Genomic DNA, 20,072 nt, shown 5'->3' with positions numbered 1-20,072 from the left:
ATGGACAACCCATACATACGAACGAGCATTTGGAAGACCGGCAGGGTGGATGAGGATGGATTTGCGGGGCTGGAGGCATCTTCCGCCGGGTGGGAAGGGGGCATTTCCACCTGCCTTCTCTCCCCACCCGCCTTCCTGAGCTGCAACAATCGGGGCTGGGTCGTGCCGAGCTGAGTTGGAAGCACTGAGCAGACTCGCTCGCTCACTCGCTGAGTCAGTGAGGCCAGCTGGCGGCTGCTCTTCCTGCCCCTGCTTGCTCTCCCCTCACAGTTATGTCTTGATTCCACCCCCACCCCCACCCCCACCCCCACCCCCACCCCCACCCCACCCTACACACTTACGAACAGTTCAGATTACAAACACATCTCAGGAACGGAAGCCTGTCATAAGCCAGGGACTGTCTGTACTCTCAATGGTAAGATTTAAAGCCACATTTTCACTCTGTAACTGCTATCGAACTGAACATTACTCATCCTATCTGATTTTAACTTGTAACTCCTAACATTTAAAAGCACAGTTAAATAAGGCACCAATTCTGCTTAATTCATCTGACTTTCCAGTGGTCATTTTAACTTAAGACTTCTTTATTAGTCACATGTACATCAAAACACACAGTGAACTGCATCTTTTGCATAGAGTGTTCTGGGGGCAGCCCACAAGTGTCGCCACGCTTCCGGCGCCAACAAAGCACGCCTACAACTTCCTAACCCTTACGTCTTTGGAATGTGGGAGGAAACCGGAGCACCCGGAGGAAAGCCACACAGAAACGGGGAGAACGTACAAACTCCTTACAGACTGTGGCTGGAATTGAACCCAGGTCGCTGCCGCTTTAATAGTGTTATGCTAACTGCTACACTACTGTTCCACAAGACCGGGTGGAACATTGATCTTAAATTCTGCCCACAATACTCCCCAGCGGTTTCCACAGAGAGGGGAATGGTCAGATTCATGAAGTCCAACAACACCCGTCTCAATAGGTTCCCATGATCAGGTTCGTTCAAACTTCCCAGAGACATTTCTGTGGCAAATCAGATTGTTAACACCCAAGTTCCACCTTCAGGAACTCTCCACAATTATGCACACACTGGCAAGGAACAAAGGACAACAGCTTACCGTGCTTACTTGAGGGGGAGGAGTTTGGTGGATGATGCGGAGAGCTGTGGGACAGCAGTGGGTTCATGCTGTGCGACTGAACATTGTACGCGTCCATGGCTAGTTTCTGGCGGAAAGCTTCTTCCTTCCTTCGGTTGGCAAACCAGTTATACACTCTGACTTCTGTAACCAGATTCGATCCCAGTCCATGTGCTTTAGAAGGAGACACACCACGTTGTATGCATTCGGCTCTAGGGTGAGAAATGACAGTCATGATCTAAATATTGTAACCTTGTAACTTTTCAAGCAAATTTATATTAAAACTAATGATATCATTTCATGTTGTTTATTCTATTTCATTTATATAAAATAGTACTTGAATACACAGGTATAAAATGTTACTTAAATATGGATTAAGCCATAAAAGGGTCTTGCTAATAATAATTCTGATACAAGACTTCTACTCTGTCCAAAAAAAATGTGTGCACTGACTTTGCAACTAAGATATCTTTCAGCAGTACACAAGATGCTGGAGGAACTCAGCGGGTCAGGCAGCATCTATGGAGGGAAATGGACAGTTGACATTTCAGGTTGAGACCCTTCACCTGGACAAAGGGCCTCGGCCCGAAACGTTGATGTCCTTTTGTCTCCACAGATGTTGCCTGAGCCACTGAGTACTTCCAGGGTCTTATGTTTTGCTGCAGATTCCAGCATCTGCAGTCTCTTGTGTCCTCAAGTTATTTTTCAAATCTATAATATGAAACTGAGGGAAAGAGATATATTGACCCTTAACATCCATTTGCATTTTACTGCCTTGCAGTTCCTTTAACGACATTGACAGTGATGTTCTGCTCCTTCTCTCTCAGCTAGAGGTTGCATGTCCATTAAAGTGAATGGGTGGACAACTGAAGGTTGGGAATGTAGGAGAGACAAACCAAGTCTTGTTTCACCAGTGGGAGCAGTTGGCACCATTGGTGGAACATGCTGGGAAGTGTAACTGAACCTGACAGTGCCACAAGAAAGAGATGAATTAACTGTGCACAGACACACTAGAAGGGAAACCATAACCCAATACTTGTAACTATTCAAAACAAACTTATTGGGATTTTCTAAAGGTTTATTGAAAAACTACATTTACCTATATATACTACAAATTCTCCTGCTTCAAAGATAGATGAGCAGAGACACATTTTCCACTTTAAGTTGATTCAACTGTAAACAATAGCATGCTTCACACTTAACAGATTTGTCAGCTGGATTGGTGAGGAAAACCAACAAGCAGATACCAAAGCCATTTATCCAGATATTGAATGTTTGACATTTGAACTATATACCTACCAAGATTTTGTCATTATTTGATCATGAAAGTAATCTGATTGTGATACGTACAGTTACAACTAACTATTCCAATGTTGAACCACACCAACACAATATGATCCAGAAGGTGTGTGTTACTGAAGAAATTTGCTGTAGGTTGTAAAGAAATCTAATGTAGAATACCTGACTGGGAACTGAAATTGCATTCTCTGAAACAATCAATTTAGTTTGATAGTATCAAGATTATTTTCAAATTGTTTGATTAAAACTGGGTCAAAGCAGTTAATGGCTTTATAAAAGTTGTTACGAATCATGGCTCACGTAGGCTTGTGTGGTAATGCAGTGTCACTCTTCATGACACTCTTGTATCTCCATGACCCCTCTTCCCCCCTCTTTTTCTCATTCTGCTGACTCAAAACACAATCCAATGTACAGGGAAGGGCAAAATAGACTCCTCATTTATGAGTCCATTAGTGAGTGTTATTTGATCATGGGCAGGATCACAGACTGGTCTTTTTCAGACCTTCAGTCTTTGCTACCTGGATTCACCAGATCAAGAGTGGAAACTAATACCAAGAGTGGACTAATATCTCCTTCCTCTGCACCAACTGATTCCACAGGGCTTCAGGAAGCATTGGATCAGGCTTGGTGGCTTGCTGCCTGCGGACACCCTGCTAAACAGACTCAGGACTGGTCAGGTGGGAGACCACTGGATAACACCAGGTGCATTACTCTTGCTGCCTAGGGTAATAAGTGGTACAAGCAGCAGACTGAATTCAATAAGAATCTTGGTTTCATTGCATCTACTAATGAGAATCAGGGGTTCATACTTTGATCTTTCCTCACTAGGCTATGTATTCTCCTACTAAGGAATACTCTTCAGTCACCATCTTATTGCTGCTTACCTGTTGCACTCCTCCACTAATGCTTCCCGTTCCTCTTTGCTGGGATTCTTCTGTCTTTCATAAGCCTGGTATAATATTTGCTGGGATGCTGGTCCCCATTTAAACCTGTTGCGACGCATCTTCTTGTTGGCAGGTTCAGTGCCCGCCTCCTCAGCCTGCCCCGAGGCCTGGTCTTGCTGATTGAACTCTGGAAAGAGAAACAGCAGCTGATCTGGCCTGCTTTTGTCTGTCATATTGTTTCCAGTATTCTGGATAGTCTGGTTGAATTCTGAAAGAGAAAGGGTAGACTTGACCCAGCCTATACATAACAGTAAGCTTGGATTTATATATTCTTCAAAAAAAATCATGACAAGTTTTCAAAAGTAGTCAGAATTAAATTTTATCAACAAAAGCGACAGGATGAAAATTTAATTTGATAACATGGCATTGCTTTCTGTTGCTCAGAGTTTGTTAGTGGATATAATATTCCCTTGCAAAAATTCAAAGTAACATGGCCAGAACCAAATACAGTAACATTTCAAACCCAGAAAGACAAAGGCAAGTTCTGCAGGTGCCAGACACCTGAAGTGCAAACAGAAAATGGTGGAAATACTCAGCAGGTCAGGCAGCATCTGTGGAGGGGAAATCAAAGGAAACACTCAACTCAATGACCTGCTGAGCATTTGCATATCTTCTGTTTTTATTAAGAGTTGATACATTAATAGGCTGAAGAAAGATTCCTTAAAGTACATTGAATTTGTAACGCAGAAATTGTAGTAATGGCTTGTACTCCACATGAGCCTCTCCCACTTTATATCCCCATCTGCACACCCTTCTAGTCCCCCTGCCTTATTTAATTGTCCCATCTATCCCTTAAAAGACATCTATGCCGTTGCCTCAACTACTTCATGTGGTAATTTTCTGCATTCTAAACACTGAGTAAGTCAGTTTCCCTTCAGTTGCATTCATGAGTGATTAACACATTCATGGCCATCAATTTTGGACTTCCCCACAGAAGGATACAGTTTATCTACACCTATGGCTATATAGATGCAATTCTACAGTATCCAATGGGAATCAATGATGTTGTCACAGGAAGTCTTTTGCATTGAAATATTAATGAAGTGATAATTTGTAAGTGACAATTCCCTTTGTTGGGATTTTGTTGTGAATACCTAGCGAAGGAATGCGACTATTGAGGAACAAACCTTTGAAATGATTTTATTGAGGAATAAGTTAATACATCTACAAGAACTTTCCCATTTATTTCAAAGCTTACTTACTTCAAATAAGTCATTCAACTATCAGACAGAAAGGGGTTTCCTTTGAGCACAGTAAAGCATGTTTTATCAATGCTGGAGAAGATTACTTTAACCAAACTATGCCTTAGCTAAACTCAGAAGAGCACTTCACTGGATCCTGTGTACATTGTGTGAATATTATTTTAGAGCCAAAGGATGCAAAGTCCAGGAAAATTTCTGCCATGGTCGAAAGTCCTAGGATATTTCTATTTATAAAGGGCCTTCCAAATGGCAGACAGCTAGTTCCTCTTCACAATCCTTTTATTATTTAGCACCTGAAGGTCTCTTGCATTTTCAAAAACTGGAATATAATATTTCCAAGCTGAATGGGTTAAAGTCCCTTCAGTTTCCTTGCACTGTGTGACCATTATGAATATAGATCTTGGTAATGGCACCTAATGTCAAATCTATTTTATTGTAAAGCAAGGAAATGATGCATCATCATTTATTGACTCTACAAGATCAATCAGAGTAGAAAATATGGAGTAAGGAAAAAGGAACATCAGGTAACAACATAGACCAGTACATTTACTCCAAGTATTGCCTGTCAATGCAATGATGTAGCCTTGATGGCTAAATGTTGTCAGAAACTAAACCTTGATGAGGACATCCTATAATTGAAAAATTTATATGGATGTTCTTAAAAAAAGGATCAATCCAGGAGTATGATTAATATGCTAGAATGAATAATATAACCTAATTTTTCTATTTAAATATAATTTTTTCTTTGCTGATCTATTGTGGATGTTTAACTATGAGATTGGCATTATCCTAAAGATTAGAAGTAGTATCCCAAAGTAGTTGACTCCCTAGATAGAAGTGTATTCCTAGGTCACTGAAAATATAAAGCAACATTTACAAAATGTCATCTCTATTTCAATATTTTATTAATTTCACCATGGGGTAATGTGTGAATTTCAGCTATTTTAAACTTATACTTTATATGAGAGAGTTACAGTTTGCAAGAAGGAACAAGTTGCATATTTATTCAAGTAGTATTAATCATTTTTTAACTGGCTTCCATTAACAGAATCTAATATTGAGATATTGCCCTAAATTGACTTTTGTTTTTTTTTATAATCTACATTTTTAATGTCAACAAAGAAATGTTTTTCAGCACATGAGTACTTATGGAAAGCAATTAAAGATAATAATAACCTTTGACCTGATATTTGTTTACTCTTGTAAAGGTTCATCCAATTGTTTAAAATGCACTCAGAACTAAAGGTTGGGGTCAAGTCATGAAGGGGCATGTGTTCTCAAACCAAGTAAACCAGAGATGGATGACTCAGGGAAATGAGGTGATATTGGTGGCCATCTTTTAGCGCTGTAATCACTTTTTTAATATTAGATCCACTGCATCCTTTTTTATCATGTCATCTTAACTTCCAGGTGATATTTGCCAATCAAACACACTGTAACCTTAAGCTTAGTCTATTAATTATTATTGGGGTGGGGGGCATGTTGCTCTGCTGCCCCAGTCTCACCCAGCATCCAATCTATGGCATTCCATATGATAGAAACAAGTTCAGTGCAAACAACATTTTCTATTTCCTTTTATTTATAGTGTTCTTTTTCTCAGCATAAGGTGTCACAGTAGGTAGAAGCAGATGGTGCGCCACAGTTAAATGGTGCAATCTGAAATGTTTTTGTACCATGTTGTTTGAGCTACTTTGTTTATTCCACTGTGCATTGCAGACCCAGAATCTACCTTATAGGCTATTCTATTTTCCTCATAGTGAATACGCTACACAGTGCAACACAACAGTTCGTCTATAACAAGCCAACTACAGGATATAGTATTGCTTTGCAAATATTTTGGGATTTTTTTAGCAGAATTACTAAGGAGAAAGCAGTGAAGTATCGTACAGTGTTTCTGCTCTGAACTTCATTAAGTCAAACTTTTTTGTACATTCACATGAGGAAACAGGAAAAGTGGCTGAAATGCCATTTCAATAAATTAAGCTGCCGTGGTAAACTAATTAAATGGATCCTATACATTTATTTCAATAAATTATTCCAGAATGATGGACTTTCAAATCATAGTAATATTCCCTGTGTTGTGATGGGGAAGCTGATGTATGGAAAGTACATTGTACAGAATAGTTTACTAGACAATTACAGATGAGCTGGGCCATAAAGCTACCCAGCATTCCCTCCCCATTGCAATTAGCCTCCTAAATGATTCAGGGTTTCTTCCTTTATGACTCAATCTAGGATCAATTCCTGAGTCTATCACACTCTGCATGGCTAAAAACTCCCAGAACACCGAGATATCAGACTTCCATGTCACTAGTGTCCCTTTATCCCTTTCCAGCAAAAGAAAACTGGATGTGTTTCTGACGATGGGACGGAAGGGTGTGGTGAAAGGACAGGCATTTCCGAAATCCAGCGGAAGGGGGCAGGATATTTGAACAGAAGACTCTTTCCCACCAAGTACCTCACTCCATTCAAATTATGCACACAAGCCAACAATTTGAAATGGCAAAACCCCCAGTTTACCAGCATCTGTCAAACCAGCATTGACATCTTCCAATGAGAAATAAAACAGTGGTAGGGAGGTGCAGGTGAATCTCTGTCTCACCGAAAGGACAGTTTGGGTCACTAGATGGAGGGGAGGCGCAGGTGAATCTCTGTCTAATGAGAATATTTGTTTCTGAATGAATGGGAGAAATTATTTCTATATTGGGGGAATGAAACTTCAATGTAATATTGTTTTCTGGAGTTTTGAGCAAAAAATCTGGCTGGCAGTCCAGTCTAGTACTGAGAGGGGGTCGCATTGTCAGAATGGTGTTAAACTGAGGTCCTCTCTGCCTTCCCGGGGGATGTAAAATATCCTTCAACGAATAGCGGGGGAGCGGGCCAACTGTCTCAGCCAATACGTATCCTTCTATAAACAGATTTGGTCTTATCTGCGTCCTCCTGTATCACTGCAAAAAGTACTTCTTTTACTTGTTCTTTAGGAAGGTCTTGAAAGGCGCTGTAAAAGCAAATTCTTAAATCTTATAAACGGGAATGTATAAAAACACGTCATTTGGAAACTAAACCGGTTATTTTACAGCAGGAGTAAATCCACCTTTAAAGTAAGGACACTTACGTCTCTGAATCTCCTGCTGCTTCCTGATGTACCAGGTGTAGAGGGCAGCCCGTTTCTGGTTCTTCATCGGGGTGCCCTTGTTCAGATGCTGCGAGAGGTGAGACTGGTTCAGGCCCGTCACGTCCACCACCTCCCGCTGGGGAATGTTATGCTGCTGCATGTAACCTTTGATCATCTTCGCCGCTCGCCACGGGTCTTCCCTACACAGAGTCCAACAAACACGTTACAGTTTTAACAACCAACTCCATCAAAAGGAGACTGCAAGGAAAAAACTGGAAATTATTGAATGTTAGTGCACTGGGTTTTAGTAAGTCACTCGCACCTACCAAAGACCGAGAGAAACAAACTTCTTTTGCAATCGAAATTGCCAAGAAAACGGTGCTCAATATAAGAATCGACAGAAGGGTTTTCCCTTATGTTACTACCGCTGGATGTTAGACGTTCTGACGACTCTCTGTTAGACTGATATTGAGTTATGGGATTGTATCAAAGGAAAAAAAAGCTGATCGATTTCGATGAATTTTTCATCCAACTCGATGTTAAAAAATTGTTGTCCCACACATATTGGAACCATCTTAGAGACTGGTATTGAAGGGGGTGGGGATATATTCACTTATTAATACGCCTTTAGCAATTGTTTTAACGCTGAGAGGGGATCCAGGCCAGTTATTTTGTATAGCATGAGGTTTATTCATCGACAGGTTTGTTGCCTATTGTTGAAATATTGTGAGTGGCCACCCACCAAGCCTCTTTACACGCCAAGAGTCTGCCATACCGCGAGCGGTTGGCGACTCTACACTCAGTTCATGTGAGTGGGCCCAGGTAGACCGTATTCTATTCAACTTTTACCAGTGTTTTGCATTGATGTTGTGATATCCGCCCACAACCACAGTGCCCCCGTGCAAGGGGAATAACTTTTAATTCCCCCTGGAGAGAAGTGACTATTACCTCTCCCCACATCACCCCCCCCCCCCCCCCCCCCCCCCCCCCCCCCCCCCCCCCCCCCCCCCCGCCCCCCCCCCCCCCACCCCCCCCCCCCCCCCCGCCTCCTTCTCCCTCTCCTGGTATCTCACTATGAAAAGGCGGCGCAACTTTCTGGCTTCTTTCAACCTTTTCACGTCGCTTCTCGAATACCTTTAATGGAAAAAATTAAATGATAAAAGTTGTTCATGCCATGTGTTTTACAGATCTGAAATTAGCTGGTGGTTTATTGGGAATTCTCCGCGTTTTCAAACAAGAGATGATGTGTCCGGTGTGCAGTTTTTCCCTCGACACTTACGAATGGTTTATCTGGCTACTGCAGTTTATTTGAATGCATAATATTTAATTTCCCTTTCGTTAAACTGATGAATTCGAACCGTGGCGACATTTTTTAAAAGGCGTTCAAGGAATGTGCCAAAAAAAGGGATTAAAAGCATCCTCGTCGTTAATTGACATAAACTCCAAGCGCACACACTGTGGCTGGCTTCAGGTGCTTTGGAACATGTACTTACGCCCAGTCACTGTACCACGTTGGCGCTTAAAAAAAACAAAAATAATGTGGCAATTAAATAGAATAACAATCATCAGTACAAAAAAATATTTAGTTCAGATAGAAAATGTGGTTATGAAACTTGGACACGCCTGTCCGTTTAGATATGCCATGTAAATTAGCAGGGAAATTACACTATCGAAAGTTGTGTTGGCAACCTTATTAGTAGTTGGTTGTAGTGCGTTTCTTGTCATCGACCTGAAACTCTGAATTGCTGCTGAGAATCATGTGGGTTTATCCAGGTTTACAATAGATCAAAATATTATATTGAAAACTGATCGACCATGACAAGTTTCAGATCATATTTTGTAAATTCTCATGGCTTCCAAAGCCAAACAAGAGCTGTTTGTTCAGGATAATACGCGCGTCTGTATTCAACACTCTTTAAACTCGCCTTGCCAATGAGTAACCAGGTTACCCATTCACCTAATCAAAGTGTGTTCCACTTTTCTGTACATTCGGGGTTGATGATTTATACTAAATTAATAGCGCTCGGCAGAAACGTCAGCCGCACGTGTCCCACAATCTTAGACGATATTTACATTTACAGACTGCTACAAGACGATTAAAAGCCCTACAGCCGTTTCTCGTTTTTCAGTCAAGTAGAAAGGAACAGTTTAAAAAATACATTTCAATTTTTCTATGTGACTTTGACATGTATTTTCTGCATGTACCTCAAATACATGTATCAACTACTCGACACTCCATAAAAAACAGACGAGTTATGCGTGCATTTTATGAAATTATTACAAGCGCAAAATCAAAAATTCTTTCCAATGACACATCGTGGAAAGATTCTTGTTCCCACTGTTACACGCCGGTACTTAGCTCCCCGTGTACTGGAGTATCACGGCGAGTTTCAACGAAAGCCTAATTTTTTCCCGGCTCTCGGTTGACAGACCCACCCTGGATCCGTGGAGACTTTCTCTGCAGTCACCTTAAACAGGTTAAGTAAGCATTTAGACAGCCGTTGGAGGCCCGTTCTGATGGGGTTCACTCTCTCCGTAAAACCTACAGTTTTTGGTGTTTCGAAACAATTAATCCTAAATGGAGCGAATCAATGGCTGAGTTTGAAATCATTTGGAAAAAGCAAACGCCCCAACCGAAGATGTCGTTTGCTATAATGTAATGATTCCAACAACTCTCAGCGGTTTTAAGACCCTGGAGAGCTATTTTCAAGAAGGTCAATATTTTCTGTACTGTAGTTTAACTGCTCCGTTTTTAGATGTTAAAAGATCCGCCGAGTTCAGCCCTAAATTTCATCATGAATTTGTCTTGCTGACTGTCGCAACCTACGTTTATCATTTTAATAGTATTTCATATTAACGTTGCCTACAAGATACCACAATCTCCTCGACACTTAGTGAAGCGAATCTCAACCCCTTAAATAATTATTTTCAGCTAAGGATTTTATTTGTTGTGCTCTAAAGGGGGGCATTTGTTTGTTACTTGATCGACGACACGGTGGCAAACCGGTCCCTCGATATATTTAAAATATTATTTTTGATTTCCCACCCGGTTTACAGAATTACCTTGTGTCAGTGACCCTGACAAAACTGGACAAATTGAACTCAGTTTGGCCCAATGAAACTCACAAAATAACAGCGTGAAAGTGACAACCTGTCCCAATTACGCGCTTAATACTTAACCTTGCAAAACGATACCAGATTTGTTCCTTTACCTGGCCTTAGAAATGGGTACATGTTTACAATTACCCCGATTTAAGTCTGACAATGCTTCTCGTTAATATTCACACAACTCGCACGCTGCGTTTAGTTTATACTTTTAAAAAAATAACAAACTATTTAGGTAATTAGTAACCAGGACACGGGCGCTGGAGAATCTGGCGTCTTGTTTTATTTTTAAATGAACGCTCAAAACATCAGACAGCGAGGTTGTTAAATCATACTATTTAAGAAGAATAAAGGTACAGGGATGGGTTACCTTAGCATTCTGTCCACCTCGGCTCTCTGCTCCGCTGCCTCCTCCGTGTTCAGAGACTCCAGTTCCTTCAGAATGGGAGGTGTGTCGTAATCCTCGCCGTCTTCCGAGCCCTCGTCTCCGGATAACTTGCCTTTGCCGTGCCCATTGGTCAGGGAATGGAAGACGGCCTTGCTCTCCGAACCCGAGCCGTTCATCTTCAGAGGAGACACGGGCAGGTTCTCCAACTTCACCTCGAAACTTGGAGAGGGTTCTAAATCTTCCAAAGCCTGAATCAGTACGTCTTTGGAGACTCCGGAGCTAAGCAAGGCGCTCAAAAGCTCCTGTTGGAGAGATGTCAATTTGGACACCATCTTTTAAATAAATCAGACTTTTTAGAAAATATATATGCACACAGTCCAATCGGATCCTTTGGAACCACTTGTTCCTCGTACATCAAAAATATTTTTGAGAAACAGCAAAATAATAAAAACAATCCAGAGAAGCCGCTTCCTGAAGGCGCCTTTTGCACTAAACTGCCATGATCATTCTTTGGGAACAGAATATAAGAATATGCAAATCGGCGGGAAGTCTTTGTGGAAAAAAAAGTCTTAGCAATATGCAAATGTGGTGAGGCTGCGAGAGTGCGTGTTGGAGGAGCTGGATAATGTGAGCCGAGCTCGCAGTGTTTACATTTGAGACTGGCGCATTTTATTGGCCGCTATTTATCGATTAGTACCTACAAAACTCTGAACTTTGGACCGACTAAGAGCAAAGTCCAGAGTCCGTCGCTACGCCAGCCGAACGGGTACTCTGCAAGCCGTGCTGTTGTTTTTTTTTAATTCCGCGTAGAGAAACAGGGTCCATTATAATGAAAGAGAAATGGTTGAAAGAAATATACCGAGCTTTTTGAGAGGAGTTAACCCTTAACCCTAAAGCAGGTCAGCAAGGAAAAGAATCAAGTATGAACTTAAATGAAATAAACCTTTAGAGTGTTGCTTTCAAAGCCGCGCAAAATGTAATGTGCACCTCAATTAGAGACACAAGGTATTAACAAGTAGATAAAACTCTGATTATAAGTATTTAAAATAAGCACCGAAACGGAACTCGATTGAGGATGGGAATTGGCGTTTTTGGTGCTGTGTACTTAAGGGTGGAAGGAACATTACATTATTCAGGTATATGTACCATAGGGTGCAAATCTTCCGGTAATATTCTAGAATTGACAGATTTAATTTATGTATATTGGTTAATAAATAGAATTTGTAATTCCTCTTTCCAGGATATAATAATTAGACCTGGACTTGAATCCTTTAACAATCTCTCGGGTGAAATGAGTACCGTTTCACAAATTCGTGTCAACTGTACAGGGCAGGATTTAAACCCCGATTGGAGACAAAGGGGGAAACCGTAAAGTTATCGGTTCTGTCACTCTCAGCTCCCAGATTTCCAAAACGTGAGAGGGATTGGAACTGAACTGACGTGAAATGAAGGAAATAATTGGATTGCAATGTGAAATCGCAAACGTTTTGTGTGGATTAAAACATCTATAACCATAATGAAGTTGAAAGCTTGATGAAATAGATACAGAACAATTTTGTAGCTTTCGCGCTTAGATGAGTAAATGCCATAAGTAGGAATTCGTTTGTATAAAATTAATCATTTGTATAAAATTATCAGTCATTTTGAATCCATGGCTTAAATAATAAAAAATCAAACTACGAATAGGTGGATAAAACGTTTCACAGATTTCATAATTTGAAATAAAATATATTTGTCCTGAACTTCGAACTGAGCCCCTTCTTCGAATGGGTTCCTGAAACAATATCCCTTCAGGAGGGCACCGCGGCAGGTTGTGGTGAGACTTTACTGCCGTTTTATTGCCGTTGCTGGCTCAGACAGTCGGCTTAGAATTCGGCTCGATAGGAAAGGCTGAATTCGAGCACCACATTTAACCGGCCTCTTCGTGTTAATGTTCCAGCGAGAACAACTCCTGAAATCCTTACGGAGAACGCGGGACAATGGCTACTTGTTGATAAGACACGTGCCCCAGAATTTTTCACATGCAAGGATAACAATTAATTCCTGGTATAAAGGCGCACAACTTTAATCCCAGGATCGATATATAAGCGGGTTGTTTAAAAATGAAGCGATATTACGTTTCATTTTAGTGCAGCTCACCTGAAAATACAGATAGGCCGTCATCCAAGTATACAACTGGAAGTAGCCGCCGAAGTAGCCTTTTCACTTATCAATAGTCTTTGATCCTGGTCTTATAAATTATAAATACAATCAAGACCTAGCTCGTTAAAATACATCCTTCATCTGAGGTTGTAAAACCAAACATAAAACAGTAGATGGTTTACACATGGATGAATTTTTGGACACCTCTGTTGTAAGCGAGTGCAACTACCTCGGGGGAATATATCGGGGTTCCCCCTCTCAAACTGAAAGTGTAACCCTGAATAGGGCAAATTATAATATCCTGCTGTAAGGTGTTTGGCTTCACTACCGATTTACATTGCAATTAATATGGAGCACTTTCAGTAATTGTTTTGTCTCTTTCTCTGTTACCGTCTCTCTTATATCTGCTGAGTTTTGATGCAAAGCACGAGTTTTAATGAAAATGAGCGCGATGGAAGATTCTTTAGAAATCCAGTTTTGTGTCCTGGCTACGCTTTGGTTCAATGCGACCGCTTTAATTTGTAACAAGCTAACGAAAAGATGCTCATGGTTCATTACTAACAATGATCACGTTTTCTTCCTATAACTGATTACAGCAAGTTTAGCTTAGAATGACTTTCTCTGCTGTTAAAATTACAACCGCAATGTTAATTCGTACAAATTCGAGCAAGTTGCGGTCAAATAATTTTTTTTAGAAAATACAGTATTTTGTTCATTTAATTTTGTTGGATCTGCAATTGAAATGATTAACATTCCATTCAGAAAGTAACAATAGGATAACATGGTTTGAGTTGGTTTGTATGCGCTGGAGATACTGTGACCATTTAAGCATTGAACCTTCATATAAAACTCTGAGCATCAAATTGTTTAGGAATTCCATAAAGAAAACCCTTTGGAATAAAATAATACAAAAATGCAATACAACAAACAGATAAATCAATGGGAGTAGAAACGGGTCAGCGACATTTGCGGATAAATCAATATTTTTGTGTACACAATCCATTTCTGCACAGGAGGGGCCTGGTCTTTTATTGACACTAAAATGGCCCCTCAGTAGAACTGTTGTACAAAGAATTGGGGAAAGTCCTCCGCCGAGGAGGGAAATAAACGTGTGTTCCAGAAAAGAGAAACTGTCCTGTGATAAAAGCCACAAGTCATTGCTAAAGGTCGTTCTTTGATTAGAGGTCAAGCGGGTTAAAATTTAAATGTATTGTCTTTTGTGAGAAATTGTATTTATCCCTTGCTCCCCACGTGCTAAACCAACACTCCGAAGTGGATGGGGTATGTGACATGCACTTTATGTCCCACCAGAATGAATGGGTTCCAGTACTCTCCAGATTGGAGCGTGTCTTCTTTAGGGTTCTCGAGAAGAGATTTATGCTCGTTTCTCCCAGTGTATGTTTTGCCAGCATACATTTATATTTAAGCTTGCAGTCTGTTTTCGTTTAGGGTCCACAAGACATCCCAACCCCAGCACATTTCGGATCCGTTCCAACCTTCCCGCACCCAACTACTTGTTGAGAGCGCGAAATACATAAAACTGACCGCAGGAGACGGTCAGTGCCTTTCTCTCTCTGTTTAGATTGTGTAACTATCATTAAACAGAAATACGACCCAAACAAGTGAACGCAATCACCTCTCCAGGATTATAGCTCAACTGTAAATCCAAAACTGCAATCGAATGAAATAACATGATAAATAAATAAAATAATTAGATGCCCGTCAGCCTTAGATATCAAACCAAGCAGCTTTCTAGTAAAGGATTACGACTGTAAATACTTTACAATTGTTTTGTTCCTTGCTTTTCCCTGTTATGCTAAGGATACAGACGGTGATTTCTGTAAACTTTACACCGATCAATTCTGCGGGGAGCTTGCCAAAAGGACGGACGGGGAAAGTGTCAGGAGAGGGAGAACGCACCAAAAATAACTTATATCAATGTTTCTCACATGCATTGCGCCATGCCTGTCACAGTAAGACAATTTTCCACAGAACTGGCCTTTTTGATAATTCATCCGAACAAAGTCGAGACTTTGCCTTTAAACTAAGTTTTGACCCCTTGATGAATAACGCAGTTGCAGCATTTGTAATCAATCTCCAGCGAGGAGAGAGCCTGAATGGACCCCATTGTCACAGCAAAAGTTATCACTCTCGACAATCTTGTAACTTTCCAAGATAGCCCAGCAACGTGTGCAGGAGAGCAGGGGTAATTCTTGCGGATTATCTCATTGATACCAATTACATTTATTTTATATGAAAACTTTTCATTTTTGTATCCGGGTGCCCTGTACACAGAATGGAGGAAGTTTACTAACATTTTTTTTCCAAACCACATCGAGAGTAACTCCATGTTAAGTAAATAAAACGTTTGTGAAATTGATTAAAGTCTGTTTGTAAATGCGAATTCACATGCAATTGGTCGGTATAAATAACGAGACAGTTTATCCTAGTTCATCAGGTGGTGTTTTATCAAGGGACTAGCTCACCATACCAATTAGTTTATGAAGAGGGGGTCGAAGTGTAATTGCTTAAAAACTTTTTTTTAATAATTGTCATAATGAAACAGTTGTTAAATTTGGGAGGAGTTGGTAGGTTAGTTTTCCCAACAGGCGCTGGAATTTCGGTTTTACGGCCCTTTAGCCTCATTATTACCGACTGATCGAATGAGTTTATTGAAGGGTCTCTCCCATTGAAGGACTTCTCGCTGTCTTCCAGACATTGCAAGGAATGAAGATGAGCCCAATCCAGATAAGGGAGCGGGAACAGAATTAATTCGCACAGAAAAGCCCTGCTGTTGTAGAAATATTAAATGATATTGAAACTTAGACGATTACAGATAAATGTTTTCAACTTCTATTGATTATTTTATTGTGAAAGAACTAGTCACTTAATTTAAACTTTCGTTGTTGGGCATAGTATTTGTAAAATCATACATGGCAGTATAAAGAACTCTGTTTAAAGCGGAATTTAAATTCGTAATAAAATGTTCTAAAGGGACTGTATCGAATGGTTTAAGAATGTTCTTCCAATCGTTGTGTTTAGTCTGACTCTATCGGCGGCAACTAATGAAACACGTGGCCATTTCTACATCGGCACATCGGGTATTTAGAGAGAGGGAAATTGAAGAATTTCAGAATAGATGAGTGTCCCACATCCCACCACTAACACAGCTGAGCAGTTTTATCAAATGTTGTCATTCTCGCTGATTTCACACAGTTTTCACACTTTTACTGAACGTATCCAAAATTATCGTGCTTTTTTAATGTTGCTCTTATTAGAGGTTTTTTTTCAGTACATTTAAAATCTCATTTGTCAAAAACAATTGAAATCGACGTGAAATCACAATTGCAATGAGAATCTACATCTCCTGAAACTCCGATAGTGTTGGACTCAGAATGTTGTCAATAATGTCATGTGAATGCATATGTTATATTATCGAGTGAGGTTTATGGTCTCAAGGCAATGAACTCCAGCGTTAACGGTCCGCCAGCAGCCGCTTGAGTCCTGTCGTGAGCAAGCCCTATGGAGTCCAAGCATCTCAGGTGGTACTGGCGTTCCATTCTGTTTAATCTGTTAACTGCAGATGGGTTTAAAGCTCCCACTGTGTCCAAGAGCCCACTGCACCAGCCCATTCTACAAAGCCAGTTACAAATAGTGTTACTCGGCGCTGGCGTCTGACTGTGTTCTCCTGGGATGGGTGGGATCCACATCCCTTCTCCAACGGGATCTCACCACCAGTCACATCTTTCCCTCTCCCCACCCCTTTCTGCTTTCCGCAGGGACCACTCTCTCTGTGACTCCCCGGTCGTTTCATCCCTTCCCATCCACCCTTCCCCATCCCCTGGCATTTTCCCCTGCAACTGTAGGCGGAGCAACACCTGTCACTATACCCCTCCCCCCTCCCTCACCACCACCCAGAGACCTAAACAGCCCTTCCAGGTGAGGCTGAGATTCAAATGACACTTTACTCTGTACTGTTACTGTTTTTACCTGTACTACCTTAATGCACTCTGTACTGACTCAATGTAACTGCACTGTGTAATGAATTGACCCACACAATCGGTATGCAAGACAAGTTTTTCACCGTACCTCGTTACAAGTGACAATAATAAACCAATACCAATACCTCCTGGTCTATTGCATTTGGGCTTGCGATGTGGTCTCCTCTACATTGGTTAGGCCAAGTGTAGACTAAGAGACCATTATACAGAGAACCCTCACTCGCTCAAGAGTGGCCATCTTGAGCTTCTGATTGCAGGTCATTTCAATTCCCATTCCCACCCCACACCAACCTGCCTGTCCTCCCCCTTCTCCACTGCCACCATGAAGTCAAATGCAAACAAGAAGAACAGCACTTCATACTCTGCTTGGGTGGCCTACAACCCAGTGGTATGAACATTGAATTTTCCCATTTCGGGTAACCCAGTGGGCTCTTGGATATAGTGGGAACTTTAAATCCACCAGTCCACCCAGGTTCTCCTCTCCAATTTTTCCATCCCCTTCCCCCTTATTAACAAGACTCATCACCATCCCCCACCTGGTCCCATCTGCCAGTCACCATATACCTATCCACCTAGGTTTCTTCATCCTTTGTTCACCCTTCCTATCCCCTCCCCTACTTTATTCCAGCTGCCCATCACCCCCACCCCCACTCATCTGGTTCCACCTACCACCTGGCTACCTCTGTCTCACCCTCCCTCTCACCTCTATACACTGGCTATGTTCTCTCTACACTCTCAGTCCTGATGCAGGGTCTCGACCTGAAACATTGACTATCCCTTCAATCCCAAGTTGTACCTTAAAAGACGAAAAATCTCCAGCTCCCTTGCATAAATGCAAATGATAATGTAACCACCCTGGTGACACCACAAAGCAACAAGCTCAGTTTTATGTCTGATTTAGAGCCATACAAGGCAGGAAAAGGCCCTTCAGCCCATCATGTTCATGCCTACCACCTAACTGCGTTTTCCATTCTCTGTATGCTCTCTACTTAAGGCTGAAAATTTTGTTTTGCAATGGAATATCTGCTGTCCTTTGAGGAACCGTACCATATCTATAACTTAAAGGGCCAGAATCTTCTGGAATGAAACAAATCAGTGGCAAATCTGCCATGCGTTTGTCTTTTCTTCCCACTTCCATTCACTCTGAACACTTTGGGTGTTAATATTGATGGCATCAGCAAGGATGTGTCTTGGGGGTATCTTCAACTTGAATAACAAGAAATTTACATTTATATCGAGCTCTCTACATCATTAAAAAAAGAGCCCAAAGTGCTAGTAGTACAATGAAAAATGACATGGAGTCCATTTGAAGATATTGGGATTGATGAACAAAAGTTTCGAGGTTATGTTTTGAGAAGCATGTTAAATGAGCGAAAGATGAAGGACTCTGCTGCGAGAGTATCAGAATAGGAGGAAGTTGTTGGAAGGGTGTGGGGATAAAGAAAGTTATAGAAATAGGCAGGTCAAAACCATAGATGAATTTGAGCACAAGGATAACTATCCAGTATTGCTGGGCTGAGATCCAATGCATGTTGACAGCAGGAAGTTGAGACAATAAACATGTAAAATGGGGTGAAGACAAGAATTCCTCTGGTCACTGAGTGTAGCCTAAGGTTGTAGCCTAACATGCTTGGCAAGATTTCTGCATTGTTGCTTCTCGCACAGAAGAAAGTGAATAATTTTGCTGGCAATACCCAGATCTGGTCTGTGCTTACCCGATAGATTTGTAACCTCATAATAATAGTTTATTTCTTTGAGGATACCAGAAATAATCAAATCACCATTATTACTTCCACCTGTTCTCACACTAAGATGGTTCTGGTGCCAAGTCCTGCCACATTGAAAATTATGATCTATCCTTTCTGTAAGTGCCAAGTGATAAACACAACTGCTGTTCCTTACATCAAGTGGATGCAGTTGGATTACAACAGACTCTGCCTAAAATAAACTGGAAGTTGACAGCTGAGTGCCTGAAAACGGTGTTGCATTCATCGAGAAAGCTGATTTCAAATCTAATTCAGTCAAATTAGATTGATGTGTGTCTGTTCCTTTGTTTTATGTGAGATATGCTTGAAGGCAATCACAGAACAATGTCCAGTGCACTCAACTCTACAGCTTAACCCTTCCACAGGCTTCATACAAAGTGGAATGAATGTTCACCTTATGACCGTCAGCAGGCAGAACTAGGTTACTCGGACAGCATGATGTGTTCATCCTGACAGGTCCCATGGAAACAGTTTGGAGCCCTGCTCAGTGAAGATTGCAATTTTAACGAAAGGCTGATGATTCTGTTATCTCTTAACTGACAATGGAAACTTAAGGACAATTAGTCTTGACTTTCAAAGTTAGAAAGCTGCCTCTGCATGAGCTACAATTCTATTACATTCAAAATGAAATGAACTGATTATGCTAGCTGTAAGAGGATCGAATAGGTTAAGTCTGCTTTCAGGAAGATAAGGAAAGACTTAAGTGAGATGCATAAAATTGTTTGGGGACCAAACAGACTAAATGAAAGGATGTGTTTTCCTTAGCAGAAAGTTTAAAACCAAGGGAGCATGGATTTAAAGTAGTTGATGGAAAGATAAGTAGGGAGATAAGGAATGTTATTTCCATTGAGGGAGGTCCAGAACTCACTGCCTGAAAGGCTGGTAGAGAAACTTCCATCACATTTAAAAAAGGACTTAGATGTGTTCTTGAAGAGTCACGCAGGGTTATGGATACTCCTGGAAGGTGGGATCAGATTGG

At 41.0% G+C, this 20,072-nt stretch overlaps 1 protein-coding gene across 7 annotated transcripts in view; it reads right to left on the bottom strand.

Moving 5' to 3' along the window:
• hnf1ba (HNF1 homeobox Ba) overlaps positions 1-20,072 on the bottom strand; it is a 119,375-nt gene that overhangs the window by 70,231 nt on the left and 29,072 nt on the right. For 2 of the 7 annotated variants that reach the window (XM_052035432.1, XM_052035435.1), the window contains exons 1-4: positions 11,167-11,859; positions 7,692-7,891; positions 3,315-3,582; positions 1,114-1,343 (exon numbers count right to left, since the gene is read on the bottom strand). In XM_052035432.1, coding sequence (XP_051891392.1) covers positions 1,114-1,343; positions 3,315-3,582; positions 7,692-7,891; positions 11,167-11,516 — 1,048 coding nt within the window. In that variant the 5' untranslated portion in view covers positions 11,517-11,859. Of the gene's footprint in view, positions 1-1,113; positions 1,344-3,314; positions 3,583-7,691; positions 7,892-11,166; positions 11,860-13,323; positions 13,377-20,072 lie in introns of those variants that run through there. The other 5 variants (XM_052035434.1, XM_052035438.1, XM_052035433.1 and 2 more) reach the window with 4 other exon arrangements.

The sequence above is a fragment of the Pristis pectinata genome, chromosome 21 (genome assembly GCF_009764475.1).
Source record: "Pristis pectinata isolate sPriPec2 chromosome 21, sPriPec2.1.pri, whole genome shotgun sequence".
In the NCBI taxonomy this organism is placed as follows: Eukaryota; Metazoa; Chordata; class Chondrichthyes; order Rhinopristiformes; family Pristidae; genus Pristis; species Pristis pectinata.
The sequence above is the reverse complement of the archived record's forward strand: the minus strand, read 5'-3'. Positions and strand labels throughout refer to the sequence as shown.